General features: G+C 39.5%; 1 protein-coding gene and 1 long non-coding RNA gene across 2 annotated transcripts in view; one reads left to right on the forward strand and one right to left on the reverse strand.

Annotated features, from left to right (window-relative positions):
- LOC126067089 (uncharacterized) overlaps positions 1–6465 on the reverse strand; it is a 48847-nt gene extending 42382 nt beyond the window's left edge. Inside the window, exon 1 of the long non-coding RNA XR_007515322.1 lies at positions 6439–6465. This is a non-coding gene — a long non-coding RNA (uncharacterized LOC126067089). The remainder of the gene's footprint in view (positions 1–6438) is intronic.
- Positions 6466–8312: 1847 nt separating this feature from the next.
- Positions 8313–20669, forward strand: part of HEATR1 (HEAT repeat containing 1) — a 58886-nt gene continuing 46529 nt past the window's right edge. The window contains exons 1-9 of the mRNA XM_049868675.1: positions 8313–8399; positions 8686–8854; positions 9715–9931; positions 13494–13635; positions 14489–14590; positions 15532–15672; positions 17144–17355; positions 17508–17641; positions 18860–18962. Coding sequence (XP_049724632.1) covers positions 8713–8854; positions 9715–9931; positions 13494–13635; positions 14489–14590; positions 15532–15672; positions 17144–17355; positions 17508–17641; positions 18860–18962 — 1193 coding nt within the window. The 5' untranslated portion in view covers positions 8313–8399; positions 8686–8712. The remainder of the gene's footprint in view (positions 8400–8685; positions 8855–9714; positions 9932–13493; positions 13636–14488; positions 14591–15531; positions 15673–17143; positions 17356–17507; positions 17642–18859; positions 18963–20669) is intronic.

The following is a 20669-nucleotide window of genomic DNA, read 5'->3' on the forward strand; positions in this document are numbered from 1 at the left end:
TTCTCCTCCCTTAGTTAATATTACTCCAGGAGATCGTTTATTGGAAAAAACACCAATTGAAAGATTCTTTGGCAATCTCACTAGAAGGGGCCTTAGCAAGTCATTTTAACTAACCCTTGCACAGCTAAGCTGGAAGGAATTAACCCTCGGATTCATTTATCACAACTGAAGAAAGCCAAAACTTCTATTTGGACCTGTCAGCCAGCTGGAGATTTAAAACTCAGACTGAAGCAACACCCCAGCAACCAGAAGCAAACAACTTCAAAGGCCAACAGCTGAGATCACAGAACGAGATTGCTTACAAGCTGCTAAAACTTTCAGACTCTTTCTTAACTGTTGGTATTTTAATAGTTTCAACTATTTTTGCTCACTTTTGGAATTAGTTCTTAGCAGCTTTAGTATCTTTAACACTAACTCAGAAGTTAAACCTTTTTATTCCTCATACCAGTAACTGAGATGGTTATATTTGCTTAATGCTAATAATTTTAAAATAGCTTTTACCAGCTTAGGTTGAGAATGTGTTGTATACGCATTAATATCGCTTCACTTTACTAAATTACTTTAGTTAACCTTGTCTTCATTATGAAGTTTATAATAAGTTTCTGTTTATTGTAACCATCACTGATGCATGGAAAGAAAATGCTTGTATGAGATTAACTCAATCAGTAGCCAGCACTAGCAATTTAACTGAATGTTGGATATATCACTCTTCCCCCCAATCTACATAAGATCATACTTATCCTCTCACCGTACCAGTCTTAGACTACACGTTCAAACCTAATTTTACTATAGATTTTGAAAAACCATTTAAATAGGCTATTTATGTTAAATTATGGCTACCTCCAGAATTATCCACTTATCCATGAGCTCCGTTTCAACCTTTCTCATACTTGATTTGAATATTTTACTCCTTCTGAACCTTGTTACCTTTTTATTAATGATGCTCAGCATTACTCTGCAGTATCAGATCACTGTTTTAATAATGATCAAAATCTCCCAATTTGTGTCTGACTCTGTGATTCCCTAGAATTTGGAGAATTACCCATTTGTGATGATTCATTAACTGTGTACTGGCTTGAAAGGGTCAATCTGTCCATTCTATTTCCTAATATTCAGAATGGGGCAGGCATGTTGTATGCTCCATCTGGATTTTTTTTTTTTATCAGCTGATTTAAGAAAAAAGTCTGATAATTCACACAATACTTGGGCCTTGCCATGTTTAGATGGTTGGAATATGTCAGGTCAGTGTTCCTTAGGTACCCTTGGAGTTCCCACGAATATTCATTCACATAATGTCAGCTTACTATGAAACAGTGACTTAAAATTAATATCCATACTGAAGAAAGACTTGTCCTCTCAGATAATCCTGTAGCAGATAGAACCGGCTGGGGCTGGTCATTCTCCAAGACTTTGTTCCCTCTTATGGTATATTGAACTAGAAAGATCTATTCATAATCTATCTGCCACAATGGCTCAAATTGCTGATATTGTGGCTGATGGAATGACAGCTCAACAAAAGACCTCTGAATCTTTTGTTAAAATTGTCTTGGATGACTGGATTGCCGTAGATTTTCTTTTAGCTCAGCAAGGTGGAGTCTGCGCTATCACTAATACCTCCTGCTGTTCATAGATAAATACCTCCAGGGAAGTAGAACAAGGTATCACTAAAATATGCCAAAAGGCCTCCTGGTTACATACCATCTCTCCCGTGACTGCTCCTTCCTTTTTTGATAGTTTTAGCTGGTTACCCCAAAGCATCAATTCTGGTATACGCTCCTTTCTGCTAGCCTACCCACTCCTTTTAATCATTGTAATTGTCATTATGGACTGGTTAGATGTCTTAAGCACTGTTTCTCGTTACCACAGCTGACCTTCAATACAGCTAGCCATATGACAAATTACGTACCTGGAAGAAACTAATTTTGCTAAGAAGAGTGAATTTTAGTTCTGGTATCAGACTTTTAGGGATGCCAATTTATTCCTCTAATGTGGCCTTGTCTGCAACACTTGCTCTAACCAAAATCAATTCTCACTGAAGATAAGTCAAAGTTTACCCTGAAGACGATACCCAAAGTTACGGCAAAGTGAAATCAAATGGTGCCTGGCTACTAGACAGTAGCATCTAGGGTCTTAAAGGCTGCCTGAAGAGAGCAGCCACCTGAAAACAGTAGCATCTGGGGATTTAAAAGCTCATACACAGTGGCCATCCCAGAGACACCAAGTCCTTGCAGAAGATGGGTCGCTCCTTTGTGGGTGATCTATGCCTTATAGTGGAGGTTTGATCAAAAAGGGGAGATGTATATGGGATGTATGCGCATCCCAAATCCCAAAGTACCTGGCATAAATAAAATAGCTGGCCCAGATCTAAATTAACCTCCATTTTGAATCAAACTGCATTTTTGCCTAGACTCTTTTTTGACAAGACGATTGGCTTCTTGTGAAAGTTTAACTGTCTGTAACACAGAAGAAAGCTAGGGTCAGGGCTCTAGGAATTGTTTGTTAAAAAGTGTCTGTTAAGAATGTTTACACAGCTTGCTTTACAGGAGACACTCTAGGTTAAGAAACAGAATTGACTGTGTTAAGGAGCCTGTAACCGTCTCATAACTCTGTAACCAAGATGAGGTAACATCAATTAACCAAGTCATAATCAAACTTCATTTTCACTCACTGAGATCTTCTGCTCCATTTTTGCTGACTCTTTGTATAATTCGAAGACAAAGACATAAGCCTGTTACCTTAAGAATACAGCTGTGATGGAGAATTGACTCAATTATCCCTGACAGAATGCTCTGTCAAACAAATCTTTGGATGTAGCAAATAGACTTACTAATGCTAAGAAGAATATCTTAAGCATAGTGCAGAAGGTGAGAAATTAATGTTAGGTTAGAGATTAATATTTAGGATTATAGTTTAACAGACCCCTTGTAACTTTTTTGCCATGTTTCTGCCTCCCATCTGTACTCGTGAGCACAGCTTTGTGTTACCTGACAAAAATTGCTCTCTGTGTGATGTAGAACACACACTGCAGCCCCTTGCCTGGGTGTATGTCTGTCTCCTTGTTTCACAAAACATTTTTAATCCTTCAATAAAACTCTGTTTTATTACTAGCAGAGTGTGAATCTGGTGTTTCACTACTACAGGATGTAACGTGAAGTGTGATACCAATTCTTTACTTTGGCAACTAGGTGGACATGGACTGCTAAAACTGTGAATAATTTATTTTTTATAAAAATATTTAATAAGGTGTGCTCGACTTCTAGCCAAAAGGTTGGCAGTTCAAACCCACCCAGAGTTGCCTTAGAAGAAAGGCCTGACGTTCTGCTTCCCAAAGGTCACAACCTTGAAAACACTACAGAGAAGAGCTCTACTCTGACACACACAGGGCCAATGTGAGTCAGAATCAACACCATGGCAACAATCAACAATAATATTTATAAAAAAAAAAAACAAAACTTTAGCCTTAAATAATTTCTAGAATTTTGTCCTCAATTATGATTTCTATTTTGTCTTCTTAGAATAAAGATAACTCCTTTGAAAACAAATGAAAAATATATTTAATGCATTGATTTTTTACTTAATTTATATTTTTAATGGCTATATGTTCAAATAAAACACAATTATGTGAAAATCTTGAATAAATAGTACCGTTGGTAATTTTTCTGAAATGAATGCAAAATTTTACAAGCTAAATATATAAGAAATATTTTAACTATATGTCTTTATTGAAGAAAGTTTCTTTTTTTCCTCACCCAAAAATTGTCAGCCAATCTACAGAGTATCCAGACAGGTAGCATAACAACTAAATTCGGTAATTTTTTATGTTTTGTTAGCTTTCAGTCATATAAAAAAATTTTTTTGTCATTAAAATGTTCATTTGTGAAAGTTAGAGATTATAGTATATTCTAGTTTATAGTGGCAAGTCCCTAGGTGATGCAAAAGACTACGCACTCAACTACTAATCAAAAGGTTGGTGGTTTGAACTCAACCAGAGTACTTGGGAAGGCAGGCCTGGTGATCTGCTTCTGAAAGGTCACAGCCTTAGAAAACTCTATGGGACCATTCTACTCTACATATGTACATAGGGTCACCATAAGTCAGAATTGACTCGATGGCAACTAACAACAGTTAATAGTGCGTTAGACTGACTTATAAATTCTAAATATTTCGACCTTGGGTTTTGGGGTACAGTAGGTGAGTCTCCATTTGTACTCCTGCCCAGGCTCCAGAAATATTAGGGATGGGCCTGCCACCCTGCAGGAAACCGGTATTCTGGTAAGAGGATAAACAAAAAAAAAACCAAACCCACTGCTGTCAATTCCAACTCATAGTAAGGGGATACAAGAGATAAATAGGTTGATAACAAAGACATCAGAACATTTCAGGTAGTAGTAAGTGCTATGAAGAAAACAGAAGCTTGGTATATTTGGTGGACGGAAAGGATTGACTGTGATTGGAGTAGAAAAAAATGCCAAGATCAGTCCTTTCCGGGATGATCTTCCTCCCATTTTTCCCTGACTTCTTGTTATTCAGGTCTCATCTTAAATGCCACTCCTCAGAGCGTCCTTCCCAACCACTTAAATCGACAAACTCCTTCAACCTCCCCCACCGCCCAACAATTGTCTTGTTCGCCACCTTATTCCCATCCTGGCATAAACCAAACATGGAATGTATCTCTCTTCTGCATTAAACGGGGCAAGTGGTATATCCAAATGAGAGTTCTTGTCCTGTCCTATTAGCTGATTGAGATACAATGGACACCACACCACCAGCTGCAAGCGAAACAGATAGTGCAAATTTATTGTCTGCGCAGACAAGGGGCAATGCAGGGTCTAGCAACCATAAGGCCACGTGCTCCCATCTGAAGGGGTTGGGGAGCTTTTTATTTCCAGTGGTGTTTGGGGGTTGGGTTTGGTGCCTGTAACTGTCCGCCCTTAGCCCTCGCATGTCCACATTTGGAGGTCCAGATGTTGAATCATGTCAGTGATGTTCAGGTCCAAGGACAGATTGAGGACAGCACTCTCCAGGTCCTGCGTGTGTGCCAGAATCTTGGTTCGCACATGTGCAGGATTCTGGCACCAAATTCAAACTGTGGCTAGGGCCGCAGCTTGGTTGGGCCGAACTGCAGTTAGAAGCTGTGGCTTGGCGGCTGCGGGGTGGGGGCAGGGAACCATGGTGGAGAGGAGGATAAATCTCCACGGAGGCTTCAATGGGAGAGGGAGAACATTCTTAAAAAAATAACTCATTCATTCAAATCTCTCTTAAAATTTGATTTTGGGTTTTTTTTTTTTTTTTTTTTGTAGACTCTTTGCCTAAAATTACGGATTTAATAAATACAAAACAGCAAACAATCCACATTCCAATTACTGATGACGGTGAAAGACTAACAGTCTACTGTATGGATTACACCTAAATGTCAGGGAAACAAAAATCCTTACAACTAGTCTAATAAATAAATAAATGATGAAAAAGTTTGAAAAGAAAAAAAGTATAGTACATGCCCTCCAGGAATGCAAACAAAGCCGAGGGAAAAAAATGAAGTTGTCAACAGTTTCATTCTACTTGGATTATCAATCAGCATCCATGGAAGCAGCAATCAAGAAATCAAACATTGTATTGCATTGGGCAAATCTGCTGCAAAAGACTTCTTTAAAGTCTTAAAAAGCAAAGATGTCACTTTGATGATTAGGTGCATCTGACCCAAGCCATGGTCTTTTCAATCACCTCATATGCCCAAAAACAGCAGACGATAAAAAAAGAAGACATAAGAATTGATGCATTTGGACTGTGCTCTTGCTGAAGAATACTGGATATACTGAGGACTGCCAGAAGAACGAATAAATCAATCTTAGAAGAAATACCACGAGTACGCTCCTTAGGAGCAAGGATGGCAAGACTCATGGCTCACTTACTTGGGGCACGTCACCAAGAAAGACCAATTGCTAGAAAAGGACATCACGTTGGGTAAAACAGAGGGTCCTCTATGAGAAGGATTGTCACAATGGCCACAACAATGGACTCAAACATACCAACAATCACCAAGATGGCACAGGACTGGGCAATGTTCCCTTTGTTATACATAAGGTCGCCATGAGTTGTGTGGACTCTAACAGCAACTAACGACAATAACAAAATAGCAAAAGCCATGAAAAGATTACTAGATGGGAGTATTATAGAGCTACTCATAATCTGTAAATGGTATTTTAAATTCAAATAACTGAGAGAGGAAGTTTGTTTTGGTCCTAGACTGAATAATCACACTGAGACAGGCATAGAATCACAAACGCTAATGAGGCAATAATCAGGAATAAAGCTAAAGAAGTATTTTTAAAGAGAAAAAGTTAAAATTAGAGGTCATTGAATATTTTTCCAAACCAAAGTTTTGTTTTGTTTTTTTAAATCACATTTATCACCCTGTGATGTGTTTTCTGTTTTACTTACCTAGGTTACTTCCAAAGTAAATTTGGTTCGGCACCACACACCATTGGAGCTGACAGAGAAAGGGCGAGAAAGGGCTGAACCAAAAACTGGTAGCACTTTTTAGTTTCACTTTGAAAGAGCTTTTAGAACATATTGTGATTTTTTTTTTTTTAAGAGCAAACGTGTCTTGTAAACAAAATAGGCCTGGTTTTCATTTACTACTAAATACTCTAGATCTACCTTGTTGCTTTTGTAAAGGTAAAATCCCTGTGATACTTGGAAGGACAAAGAAATTCCTCTGAGAGAGCTTTATGTGAGGATAAAACAGATACTGCCAGAACATAAAAAATCATGTTAATCTCTGCAAGTCAATCAGTATCACATGAAAAAGGGGTCTGTTAACTATCTGTAGAAATATCCGAAGAGATTTTTGGTTGTTTTAAATGTTAAGGAAAAACCAATAAAATACTGTGTTAATAAAAGGGAGAGAAGGGGAGAGTCTCTGGAGTATGAAAAAAGGGAGCCTTCAAAAGTATAACCATGTCTCCAACGCTATCCAGGGAAGAAGAGGGTTGCCTAAGGAAAGACTGATGCCCTGGCACTGGTGCCCTGTATCTCTCGAGAGAAATGAATGCATTCAGAAAAGACAGGGAGAATATCCAATTTCACTGCTCCTGTGCAGATTCTCTGAGAGGACAGGGTAGCACACATCAGACTATTCAGGAAAGGCTGAACGTGCTCTGTCCACACATTGTAATACCATTCAGCAACACCAACCTCTGGTGACACAAAGACCAGTGGGTGCCTGTGGCCCAGAGTGGGGGGTGGGAATTCACTGTAAAGGGTCAAGAGGGAAGTTTTGGGGGTAATGGGAATATGCTATGTCTTATATAACTTATATAACTAAAAACGAGTTGCCACATAGAACTGTGTTCCATAGGGTTTTCAGTGGCTGGTTCTTCTGAGACCACCAGGCTCTTCTGAGGTGCCTCTGCATGGACTGGACCTCCAACCTTCTGATTAGTTAATCTTAACTGTTTGCACCACCCAGGAACTCCTACACCTATATATTCATCTGTTAAAATTTACATAACTGTTCAACTAAAATGGGTTTGTTAATTGTGCTTTAAACAAAGTTAGTTTGAAAAGAAAAAAAGCACAGTACATGCCCTCCAGGAATGCAAACAAAGCCGAGTGGCGAGATGCCCCCAAGCATCAGGATGGTGATGTCCATTTATTGAGCGGTCCGCAGTGTGTCGGACCCTGGGATGAGTAGCTTATCTCATTAATTCTCAGCCTGTTCCACTGTAAAGAAAAGGTAAGGAACTCGTAAAGACTTTTAAATAATTCGGTAGAGATCACACGGGCGCTACCGCCGGAATCTGAACCCAGGCAACGTAACTTCACAACCCAGACTTTTAACTACTACACGATACTGCTAAACCCGTTGCCCACAGCGACCCTAAAGGACAGAGAATTGCCCCATAGGGTTTCCAAGGAGCTGCTGGTGTATTTGAACTGCCGACCTTTTCGTTAGCAGCCGAGTCACTTAATCACTGCGCCACCAGGGCTCCGCGATGCTGCTACCTAGTACATAGTAAAAGCTGCGTTTAAGTATTTGTTGAAAGAATGATTCTGGCTACAGAGCCTTAAAGCTCACAAAACGCCCATTTTTTTTTTTTTTTTATAGAACGAGACCTTCAGTCCACAAGCCCGGGCACAGACCGCAGCACCTGAACAAAGGAGACCCGGAGCCTCAAATACGACCAGGGTAGAGGGGCGGGGCCCCGTCAAAGGGAGGCAGCCATTTTGTCGCGTTTCACGCAAGCTTGTACTTCTTCTCTTGCCGTAGTTCCCGAAACCGGAAGTTCTTCTAAAGCATGTCTTAGGTTTCCGGGCGAGAGCTGGACTCGTTGACACCATGTGGGTGCTGCCGTGAAGAGTTGTTGCCTTCTAAATCCTGCTCGAAGTCCGAGTTCCTGGTGAGAATGGGCACAGAGCCGCTTGAGGCTGTGGATCGGGGCGGGATACCGAGAGAGAGTGAAAGGTCCGTGGGTTTACCGGGTATCTGCGGAGACAAGGCTGAAGAAAGTTTTCACGCAACCCCGGGGCTGTAGTTAAAAGTTGTAATTGCTTTTGCACTTGTGTTTGTATCCGGGAGTCCGCGAGTTCGGGACAGCTGATTGTTAGTCCACAACCGCGCTGGAAAGTCGCCTTATGGTTTTAGAGATTTCTCACAGTAGTTCCGTTTCTTAACCTGTTTTTTAGAAATCACTTCTTCTCCTTGGGTGAAAGATGACGTCCTTAGCTCAGCAGCTCCAGCGACTCGCCCTCCCTCAAAGTGATGCCAGTCTCCTATCTAGAGATGAAGTTGCCTCTTTGTTGTTTGACCCCAAGGAAGCAGCCACTATTGACAGGGACACTGCCTTTGCCATTGGTGAGCTACCTTTTAACTTAGAAAAGCTTTTCGAAGCGTTTTGATTTTTTTTTTTTCTTTCAGGGTGTTGGTATGTTTTCTGTTCATCCTCTTCCTTAGCAGTTTTAATGTGTTCACTTATGTTGTTAAGGGAAAGAGAATTAGCATTGATGGAGCAAATTATCATGTGCCAGGTACTGTGCTAGATACTTGAGATGGATGTAAGTGTCTCACAGGTGAAGAAATAACGCTAGGGAGGTCAACCCATTTTTAGAGACGAAGGATATCTAAAAGGGGGGCGTGTCTGGGGTGGAGAAGGAGTCTTCCCAGAGGACTGACATTGTCCCAGAGGACTGGCCTAGTAAGGGTATCAGTAATTTTTTTAAAAAGGAATAATTTCTGTCATCAAATATTTTCTGTTCCTGTAGTTGGTGAAATAAGATTTGTCCTGTATGCTGCAAACTAGAAATCCATGTTTGCGGCAGATTATATATTCTGAAACAATTCAGAGACTTTTAGGGGTATCAGTTCCTGGCTAGTGCACCTCACATGCAGCTACCACTCTTGTCAGTTGGGGCTTGTGTGCTGCTTTTATGCTGAACAGGTTTCAGCAAAGCTTTCAAACTAAGATGGCCTCAGGAGAAAGGTCTGGTGACCTTCCTCTGAAAATCAGCCAATAAAAACCCTACGAATCACAACGATCTGATCCACAACCAATGATGGGAATGGTGTAGGACCAGGCAGTGTGTCTTCTGTTGTGCATGGGGTTGCCATGAGTTCGGGGCCAACTTGAAAAGCAACTAACAGCAACAAAAACTGTAAAAGAGGGGTGGGGTGATTTTCCTTGCAAAGAATTATTAAGTAAACTAGTCTTTTCCTAGGATGCACTGGCCTGGAAGAGCTGCTTGGAATTGATCCTTCCTTTGAACAGTTTGAAGCACCATTGTTCAGCCAATTAGCAAAAACCTTGGAGCGCAGTGTTCAGACCAAAGCCGTGAACAAACAACTGGATGAAAACATTTCATTATTCCTTATTCACTTGTCCCCTTACTTCCTGCTCAAGCCAGCACAGAAGTGTCTGGAGTGGTTGATACACAGGTATGCAACGGGATTACAAAAATAATTGCTGGCTGACTAATGCTTTGAGGAGAGAGTATCAGTATCCTCTAAGGTACTGTAACTTAAGAAAAACAATAATAGGTGACACGTATTGCACATTTATACTCTAGTACCTGTGGTAAGCGCTTTGCGTACATTATCTCAGGTAATCCTCAGGACATTCCAATGGGAAGATGCTTATATTATCTCCATTTTAAAACTGAGAAAACTGAGGCTTAGAGGGCTTAATTTGTCTGAGTCGCATAACTAGTGTGTGGCAGAGATGGGATACAACTCAAGTTTATTTCTAAGGTCTGATCTTTCATCCACTTTAGAAATCGTTTCTGTAAGTTTATTCAGTGTTTTTCTCACTTATTGGCTTCTGCTTACGTGTTTTGTTTGTTCTCCCAATATATGTGTTTTGTTTATGTTTTCATTTTATTGAAATATATATAAAAAAAGTTTGTCATTTTAACCATCTTTAAGTGTAAAATTCAGTGACATTAATTACATTCACCATGTTGTGCAACCATCATTAGTCCCATTTCTAAAAGTTTTTCATCATCTCAAACAGAAACTCAGTACCCCTTAAGCTATAATTCCCCATTCCTCCCTTCCTCCAGCCCCTGGTAACCACTAATAAGCTTTTGTCTCTATGCATTTGCCTACTCTAGACATGTGATATAAGTAGGATCATACAATATCTAGTGTCTGACTTATTTCATTTAGCATAATGTAGCATGTGTCGGGGCTTCGTTTCTCTTTACGGTTAGATAATATTCCATTATAGGAGTCACTATGTGGTGTAAACAGTTAAGCACACAACTGCTAGCTGAAAGATTGGTGGTTTGAACCCACCCAGAGGTGCCTTGAGAGATAAGCCTGGTAATCTACTTCTGAAAAGTCATAGTCTTGAAAACCCTGTGAAGCAGTTCTACTCTGTACACATGGAATTGCCATAAGTCGGAATTGACTGGAAGGCAACTAACAAGAACATAATATATGTGCTGTGCTTTGTTTACCCATTCATCTGTTGATGGACCTTGGGGTTGCTTCCACCTTTTGGCTATTGTGACTGATGCTGCTGTGAACATAGGTGTACATGTATCTATTTAAGTGTTTGCTTTCAAGTCTTTTGGGTATATACCCAGGACTAGAATTGCTAGCTCATATGGTAATTCTGTGTTTAACTTTTGAGGAACCACCAAACTGTCTTCCACAGTGCCTGCACTGTTTTGTATCCTACCAAAAATGGACAAGGGCTCTAATTTCTCCACCTGCTTGCCAACACTTGTTTAGTTTTTCTGATAATAGCAACCCTAATGGGTGTGAAGTCTAATATGTGTTTTAAAAGTAGGATTTTCATTTCATTAATTGGAGACATGAAGGTAAAGTGATTTCCCTTCAGGAAGCAAGTGAGTCTTTGAGAAAACAATTTAATTTGGGTCTTCTGATTATCAGAACATTAAACTCGTCAAAGTATAATGTTCAAAAGTCTAATATTTCACTCTGTCTTCTAGCATTTAATTTCACCCAAGTAGATCATTAACTTAAGGAGCTCTTTTTCATTTGATTATTTCTTTATGTAACTAATAAGCAGGCTCCTTTTGTTTGCTGGGAAACCCTGGTGGCATAGTGGTTAAGTGCTACGGCTGCTAACCAAAGGGTCGGCAGTTCGAATCCGCCAGGCGCTCCTTGGAAACTCTATGGGCCAGTTCTACCCTGTCCTATGGGGTCGCTATGAGTCGGAATCGACTCGACGGCACTGGATTTGGTTTTGGTTTTTTTGTTTGCTGTTTTGCAATAAATACCATAATAAAGGTTTATGCAGAGTTTTTGGGATCCAGCTCTGCCTGGAGTAGTTGAGGAAAGCGTTGTGGAGAAAGTAACATTTCAGCTAGGACTTAAAAAGCCTGAGAGATTACTATGAAGACTTATTTTAGATGAAGAAGCAGCACACATAATGTCATTGTGATGTGAAAGATGTGATGAGTGAGAAATAGCAAGAAGTTCAGTGTGTTTGATGAGTGACAATATAAGAAAACGATCAGATTCCTATGTAAGTTATTTGTTGGGTAGATACCAAGTATAGAGAATCAGCATTTCCATTCCACTCTCAGTATCTGACTCTATGTATCAGATACTTCTACAGTATTTCATACAAACCATGTGAAGCGCACTGTGCCAAACATTTGAGAGGATGTAAGGCATCACAAGGCATCAGCCCTCAAGTTGCTTACTAACTATAGTTAGGGAGATAAGACATAAACCAAAAAATAAAAGGCAACTAACGTGAGTCCTGCAAATAATGTGTCTTTACATTTTGTTTTGTATCTTTTGGCATTCATTCATTTATTGTGTTAATGTATTTCTTCTTATTCTGAAGTGCTAAGGGAATGCAACATGATTGCAGGCTGAGTGGGCAGTGGTGGTTCAGTGGTAGAATTCTCACCTTCCGTGCAGGAGCCGGAGTTTGAATCCCAGCCAGTGCACCTCTCATGCACAGTCATACCTGTCTGTTGTTGGAGGCTTGCATGTGGCTGTGAGGTTGAACAGGTTTCAGTGGAGCTTCCAGGTTACGTTGGGCTAGGAAGAAAAGTCTGGTGATCCACTTCCAAAAATCTACCAGTGAAAACCCTATGGATCACAATGATCTGGTCCCACTGTGCGTGGGGTCGCCGTGAGCGGGGGCCGACTTGACAGAAACTCACAATAACAACTATAAACGGCTGAGTATGGCACTAAAAGAAAAGTATAGATAAAAGGATAGGAGAGGTCAGAGCCGTAAGAGGGATCACTTGACTGGGAGAATTAGGAGAAGCGTCTTGAAAAGAAGGCACTTGAGATGGGTCTTCAAGCCTGGAAAGATTATAATGTGTCTGTTGGAATTAATAAATCTGTCTACAGTATTAGGGTAGACGGTTGGGTCCAGAGTTTTGTGAAGTTCCTAGACAAATCATATATGGTAGTAATTATGTAATGGAGCCCTGGTGATGCAGTGGTTAAGAACTTGGCTGCTAACCAAAAGATCAGCTGTTCAAATCCACCAGCCACTGTTTGGAAACCCTATGGGGTAGTTCTACTCTGTCCTATAGGGTAGCTGTGAGTCAGAATCAACTTGACAGCGATGGTTTTTTTTTTTTTTAATTATATAACATATAGTTATGATCCAAAGAAAGTAATATGATTTCTTTTATAATTAGTCTTTTGGTATTGGAAGTACGGTAGTTAGGAAAGCAGAGGAGGCTGTGAAAGTGGACTTTGGAGCCTAAAAAGAAGCTGGGCATTGCTGCCCAGGTGAACAGTTGCTTTTTTTTGGTTTAACTGCATTGATCCCACAGCTACACTGATGTAATAGTGTGGAACATAGGGTGACAGAAAGTGAATGGAAATGCAAAAAACAGGCATATAGTTTAAGTTCTTTGTCATTTTATAGTTATGCAGTTGTTTTTACCAATATTCATTCTAAGTTGTTATACCTCATTGATACAAGATTTGAACATGTAAGGAAATGTGTGCCTATAAGTTTTGGGTCAATTTGAATGGTTTGCTTTTTCCTCAGGTTCCACATCCATCTTTATAATCAAGATAGCCTCATTGCTTGTGTTCTGCCATACCACGAGACAAGAATATTTGTGCGGGTTATACAGCTTCTAAAAATTAATAATTCTAAACACAAATGGTTCTGGTTGTTGCCAGTTAAGGTATGATTGTTGAATAACACATATCTTTAGTCTTTATAAATCTTAATTAAGGGTTGTTAATTTGGAAAAAATTAAGTTGTTAACATGTTTTGGGGGTAGTCCAAGTATTACCGCTGTCATTTTTATTTCCTAACTTCACGGTGAAACTATTATTAATAATAAAAGGTAGCTTTTCATTTAGTGTCCGCATCAGGCTAGGCAATTTATATCATACTATCTTGAATTCTCACAAAAGTCCTCTATTTTTATGGATGAGACAGGCTCTGAGAATTAAGTTAGTTGCCAAAGTTCACATAACTAGAGTGGCAGAGTTGGACTTTGAATCTGGATCTGATTCAAAAGCCTCTGTTTTTCTACTGCATGATGCCGTCTGGTATTTTAAGTTGTGGAAGTGAAGAAGAGCATAAAACACTTACAAAAATTAAAAAGATAAGGATAAGTTGGAGGACTTGAAGAAATAATTGGTTATAAAGAAGATGCTAGGAAGTAATTTACAGATCAATAAAAGGATGGCAGCATAATGTATGGGTCTGGGTACAACCACAGGGCGTGATTTTGTAGTCACACCAGCTGAGTCTCATCATCACTTTATCTGGTAGCGTATAGTATGGGAAAGTGGAGGTACGCTGTTAGCAGGAACTTCACTGAACCTTGGGCGTGGTGATCCATGCTAGGCAGGAGAGCAAATGGGGACGAAAGTAGGCTAATAGGCTTAGGAAAGAGTTAAGATTACTGATGATGATATTGAGGTCAGTGATAAGAATTAATAAAAAGGAAGGAATGGGAAATTTTTAATTAAAAGAAGAATTAAAGAATTTGGATCAAAAGCACATGTTCTTTCTGTCACTAACAGCAATCTGGAGTGCCCTTAGCTAAAGGAACTTTGATTACGCACTGCTACAAAGATCTTGGATTTATGGACTTCATTTGCAGTCTGGTGACAAAATCTGTGAAGGTGAGTGCTATGTATAACAGGTAGTCCCTGACTTTGACAGGGCTCTGTTCTGATGACTCCATCATAAGTTGGTTCTGACGTAAGTCAAATACCTCTTTTTTTTTTTAATTTTCATATTATTGCATTTCATTATCAGTATCCTTATAAATCCAATCTTTATTTCTTGGCATCAGTGTCATAACAGTGAAGTTGGAGTTGTAATGGCTGTCAGGTGCGTGCACAGTTCAACTGTCATGTCATAGGAGTTGAACGTTGCCCAACTTTCCGTTATAACCCCCTGTGCCGACATTAACACGGACTTCATGGGAAGCCAGGCCGTAGCCTGCTATATGGGAGTGTTTTGATCAGTAAATCGTAACATTGAACATCTGCCAGCAAACAGGCGAGAACTACATCAGCAGATTACACACTGCAACATTGTGTATAGTACATGTTGCTAACAAGATGTACAAAAAAAAAGAATGGTCGTAAGTGCAGTCGTTGTAACTCAAATATGTCATAAATTGGGGACTTACCTGTAATTCCTTAAAAAGATTCCTTGCTGTGAGGGAAGGAAACATACCGCAGCTGTCCCTAATAGCAGTGGCGCTTTGAAAATAATTCTGTTTTGGAATGTGAGCAGCTTGAGAATCAGTCTTTCATGATCAAAAGATGTTTTTCTATGAAAATGAATTATTCTGCTCCTTGCTGAATTCTGTTTGCGGTGACTGTTCAAACTGAGAGACGGTCCGAAGATGTCGGGAAGATTGTTGAGCAGATCATCCCCTCATCATACTTAATTGAACCATCGCGTTTGTGTTCAGTGTTTGTTCATTGTTACATATGGCAAAAATTAAAATATCAAAGCCAGAGTAGTTCAAGAAAAAAGCTGTGTGTAAATGTACGTACTCGCGCCTCGGTGGTCTCTCTTCAGTGGTTTCTGTTTGTGCTCTTTGTCGTAGGTTTTCGCGGCGTGTCCCGGAAGCTCAGCTCAGCTGAGGGTGCTGCTGTCATTTTATGCGTCCGCCATCGTGTCCGCTTTAGTGGCTGCCGAAGACGTATCAGACAATATAGTCGCCAAGCTATTTCCATATATCCAAAAGGTTTGCCTTATTTAAGTGTAAAGTGGGCTATTTAATATTTTAAGGAATTTTCTCACCTTTGAAATTTTCAATTAGACGTAAATGTTTTAAAATTGGCAACTTACATCAAATGAGTGATAAGGTTTAATTGTCCCTTCTTTTGTTTTAAAAAGTCACCAGAGTAGGATCTATAACTCCTTAAGAATTAATGTTGGCTATCTAGTCCAGCCACTATCTTCCCAGACCTTTTTTTTTTTTTTAATTGTATTTTAGGTAAGGGTTTACAGAGCAAATTAGTTCCTCATTAAATAATGAACACACACATTGTTTTGTGACATTGGTTGCCACCTCCGTGACATGTCAACACTCTCCCCTTCTCGACCTTGGGTTCCGTGTTAGCAGCTTCCCTGACCCCTCCTGCCTTCTCGCCCTTGCCCCTGGGCTGGTGTGCCCATTTAGTCTCATTTTGTTTTATGGGCTCATCTGATCTTTGGCTGAAGGGTCAACCTCAGGAGTACTTCAGTACTGAGTTAAAAGGGAGTTGGGGGCCACACTCTCAGAGTTTCTCCAGTCTCTGACAGACGAGTAAGTTTGGTCTTTAGTGTGTGTGTGTGACTTAGAATTTTGTTCTACGTTTTTCTCCAACTCTGTCCAGGACCTTCTGTTGTGATCCCTGTTAGAGCAGTTGGTGGTGGTAGCCAGGTACCATCTAGATCTGCTGGACTCAGTCTGGTAGAGGCTGTGGTAATGGTGGTCCATTAGTCCTTTGGACCAGCCTTTCCCTTCTGTCTTTGGTTTTCTTCATTCTCTCTTGCTCTAGATGGGGTGAGGCCAGTGGAGTATCTTAGCTGGCCACTCGCAAGCTTTTAAGATCCCGGATGGTACTCACCAAAGTAGGATATAGAACATTTTCTTTATAAACTGTGTTATGCCAGTTGAGCTAGATGTTCCCCCAAGACTATGGTTCCCAGCCCTCAGCTCAGTAATTCCATTCCTCGGAGACAGACATGTTATCTCACTGGAATGGGAGTAGATTAGAAAATGTGTTCAAGGCATTCTTTTTGCATTGGCGTCTGTTTCTTAATGCTATTTCTTCACAAAGGCCTTGCTGCCTATTACCTTCCCAGATTCCCCATTGAGGTACTGCATTTGGCTCCCAAAATTATTGTCTTCTTCAGTCAGACACGTTTTCAGATGTGTTAGTGATCTGATGGAAGTCTCCCTTACTTAATAAGAGTAGGTGTTTGCATATAAAAGAAGAGCTTGCTGACTCCTGTTAGGATGTGTAGTGGAGATGTTTTCAGTTGGGATACCTGAGATTCTATTTCTAATCCAGAGAGTTGTCTCATTTCATTTCTACTCAGGAATAGGGGTCAACACCTTGATATTTAACTTCTGAAGAGTGATTGATTCTCAGTATGTGCTATGTTGTATTAAACTGTAACTTACGAGGTTTTTGATTTATCTTTTTTTATATTTTAAAAACTATTAGGGATTGAAATCATCTTTACCAGATTACAGAGCTGCAACATACATGATAATATGTCAGATTTCTGTGAAAGTGACCATGGAAAATACCTTCGTTAATTCATTGGCATCACAGATCATCAAAACATTGACCAAAATCCCCTCTTTGATCAAGGATGGACTAGGTTGCTTGATTGTGCTCCTGCAGAGACAGAAGCCAGACAGCCTTGGGAAAAAGTATGTATAATTGAATTGAGAAGTGATGATAATTACAGGTCAAACTACTTTGCAAAATATTTTGGAGGTTAAGTGATAACCTATTTTTTTTTTAATCGCCATTCATTATCTAACTTGTAATGTCAACATCATGTGTGCTTCCTTCTTCAAAGGCCATTTCCTCATTTATGTAATGTTCCTGATCTTATTACAATACTTGGTGGAATTTCTGAAATATATGACATCAGTCCTCTTCTGCGTTACATGCTTCCCCACCTGGTTGTTTCCATCATTAATCATGTTACAGGTATGTGGTTTTGTATTTTGTGTCCAGAAACTTACTTTCTAAGATTTGATTCTCTTAAAATAGGAGCCACATTGTTTTCAATATCTTAAAAATATTTGGAACATCTGCTATCCAGTTGTTTTTATGTAACTGATCTATTTTTCTCAAGAGGGAAAATTTGAACTGGGAAGCAGGTTGGTTCAAGTAATATCCTTGTTAATTGACCAGTATCACCAGAATTCTGTTTAAAAGTCTGCAATTCTTAAACAGTCTCTACTTGAAAAACAGTATAGACTTTTTTTTTTTTTAAGTAAAAATATATTAGTGAGTAAACATTTTTCTTCGTGTTTAGGTAGTTAACGGACTTCAGGGATTTATTTGTGATAAATATATCATCTAATTGCCAAAAAGTCAGCTTTTCTCCCTAGAGCCATTAAAAATATAAGATCAAGAAAATCTCATGAAAAACAAGAATCCAAATTTTTTTTTTAAAGCCAAATTACTAATAGGAAGTGATAACATATGCATTTTTTGTTTTTATTCTTCAATAAATATGGAAGGACTTAAGGAAGAAACACTTGGTCCTATTACTTCTCGGAGAATGCTAAGAAAATGTCTCTAAAATTCTGTCAGGCTTTTGGAAAATAAGGTTTACTTAACCAGATGTTGGCTGAAACATGCATATTAGAGGCATGACTAGTAAAAACGAAAGAGTATTCCTATTCTGATGTTCATGAGTATTGTAGTCCCTAGCCTTTGAAGGCAAAGGGCAGACATCAGATTTATACATTTTAAGCAAATCTGGAACAGAAAATGACAGCTCTTGCTTCAGTACGGAGTTACTGAGATAGAAGTTTAGCTTGTTTTCAGAGATATTTTATTGAGATCTTGGTCTGTGTACTAACTTCACCGTGAACTTCGAGTGTCTCCTAGGGAATGAATGTGTATTCCCTGGACTTTTGTTTCACTATTGAAATAGGTATGAAAATACTCGTTTTATAGAGAGTCTCAGGTAAAAGACGAATGAGGGTAATGTATACAAAGATGTTTTGAAAAATATAAACCATTAACTAGGTGGAATACACTTTTGAATACAGATAAAAAGCTGGGTAGTATTGTATATATATATATATGTTTAAAATCATCCCTATAAAAAAGTTTTCTGCTAAAAATAAATGTAATATTGTGAGCATGTGTAAAACATTTCCAGAACTCAATTCTAAATTGTTGCATACTAAGGAGGAGAAACTGAAGAGATGGATGGTGAAATCTACAGGAGGCACTTAGAAGCTATACTTACAAATATAACTCTGAAGAACAACTTAGATCATTTGTTGGCTAGGTAAGTTATTTTTATTTTAAATAACACTGTGTTGTTATTGTGTACCATTGAATCAATTTTGACTCATAGAGACCCTGTATAACAGAGAGTAAACCATAGGGTTTCCTAGGCTATTGAAATCCTTACAGGAGAAGATTGCCAGGTCTTTTCTCCTGTGGAGCCGCTGGTGGATTCTGACCACCACCCTTTCAGTTAGCAGCCAAGCCCTTAACTTTTGAGCCGCCAGGGCGCCTAATAACAGCTATGTTGTTACAGTTGTTAGGTGCTGTCGAGTTGATTCTGACTCATAGCAACTCTACATGCAACAGAATAAAACACTTCCTGGTCCTGCGCCATCCTCACAATCATTGCTATGTTTGTGCCCACTGTTGCAGCCACTGTGTCAATCCGTCTCACTGAGGATCTTGCTCTTTTTTGCTGGCCCTCTGCTTTACCAAGCATGATGTCCTTCTCCAGGGACTGGTCTCTCCTGATGACATGTCCAAAGTATGGAAATGAAGTCTCACCATCCTCACTTCCAAGGAGAATTCTGGCTGTACTTCTTCCAAGGCATTTGTTTGTTCTTCTGGCCCTTCATGGCATATTCAATATTCTTTGCCAAAACCGTAATTCAAAGCCATCAGTTCTTCTCTGGTCTTCTTATTCATTGTCCAGCTTTCACATGCATATGCGGCATTTGAGAACACCGTGGCTTGAATCAGGTGCACATTAGTCCTTAAAAGTGACATCTTTGCTTTTTGACACTTTAAAGAGATCTCTTGTAGCAGATTTGCCCAATGCAATGCGTCATCTGATTTCTTGACTTCTGCTTCCATGGTTGTTGATTATGGATCCAAGTGAAATGAAATCCTTGACAACTTCAGTCTTTTCTCCTTTTATCATGATGTTGCTTATTGGCCCAGTTGTGAGGATTTTTGTTTTCTTTATGTTGAGGTGTAATCCATACTGAAGGCTGTGGTCTTTGATCTTCATCAATAAGTGCTTCAAGTCCTCTTCACTTGTAAATATTATATTCCTTGTCGTGTATGGTTCCTAAGTCTCTGTTCTGTTATCTTTGCAATCAACCGGTGACCTGACAGAGATCTCCTTGAGTGCCAGTCTCTTTCTTCATCAGGTACTCCTGTGGACACTGCAAATGTTCAACCAGACTCCATAGTTATGAAGTAATTGAATCAGTAGAGGAGTTCAGCAGCAGATTTGAGATGGCAGAACAATCAGTGAACTTGACCACAGAACAATCGAAAAGACTCAGGCTGAGGAACAGGAAGGAAAAAGAATGAATAAGCAGCTCCTAGGGGACCTACTGCATGGTTTAGAGTCAGAAAGCGGGTGCGTCAGGGTTGTATCCTTTCACCATACTTACACAGACTGTACGCTGAGCAAATAAGCTGAGAAGCTGGACTGTATGAAGAATGGGGCATCAGGGTTGGAGGAAGACTCATTCTGCAGATGACACAACTTCTAGCCAGTTTAGTAGTAGTTTTTGGTAGGGGGATTAATTTCTGGAGCTTTCTATGCTGCCATCTCCTATGACATCCTCTAAGCTATTATTATTATTACTTACTTTTAGAATATTTTATTGTGTTTTTGGTAAAAGTATGCACAGTAAATTAGGTTCTCATTTAACAATTTCTGTGCTTACTCTTCAGTGACATTGGTTACGTTCTTCACAATATATCAGCATTCTCGTAATTTCCATTTTGGTGT

This window comes from Elephas maximus, chromosome 24 (assembly GCF_024166365.1).
Source record: "Elephas maximus indicus isolate mEleMax1 chromosome 24, mEleMax1 primary haplotype, whole genome shotgun sequence".
Classification (NCBI taxonomy): Eukaryota; Metazoa; Chordata; class Mammalia; order Proboscidea; family Elephantidae; genus Elephas; species Elephas maximus.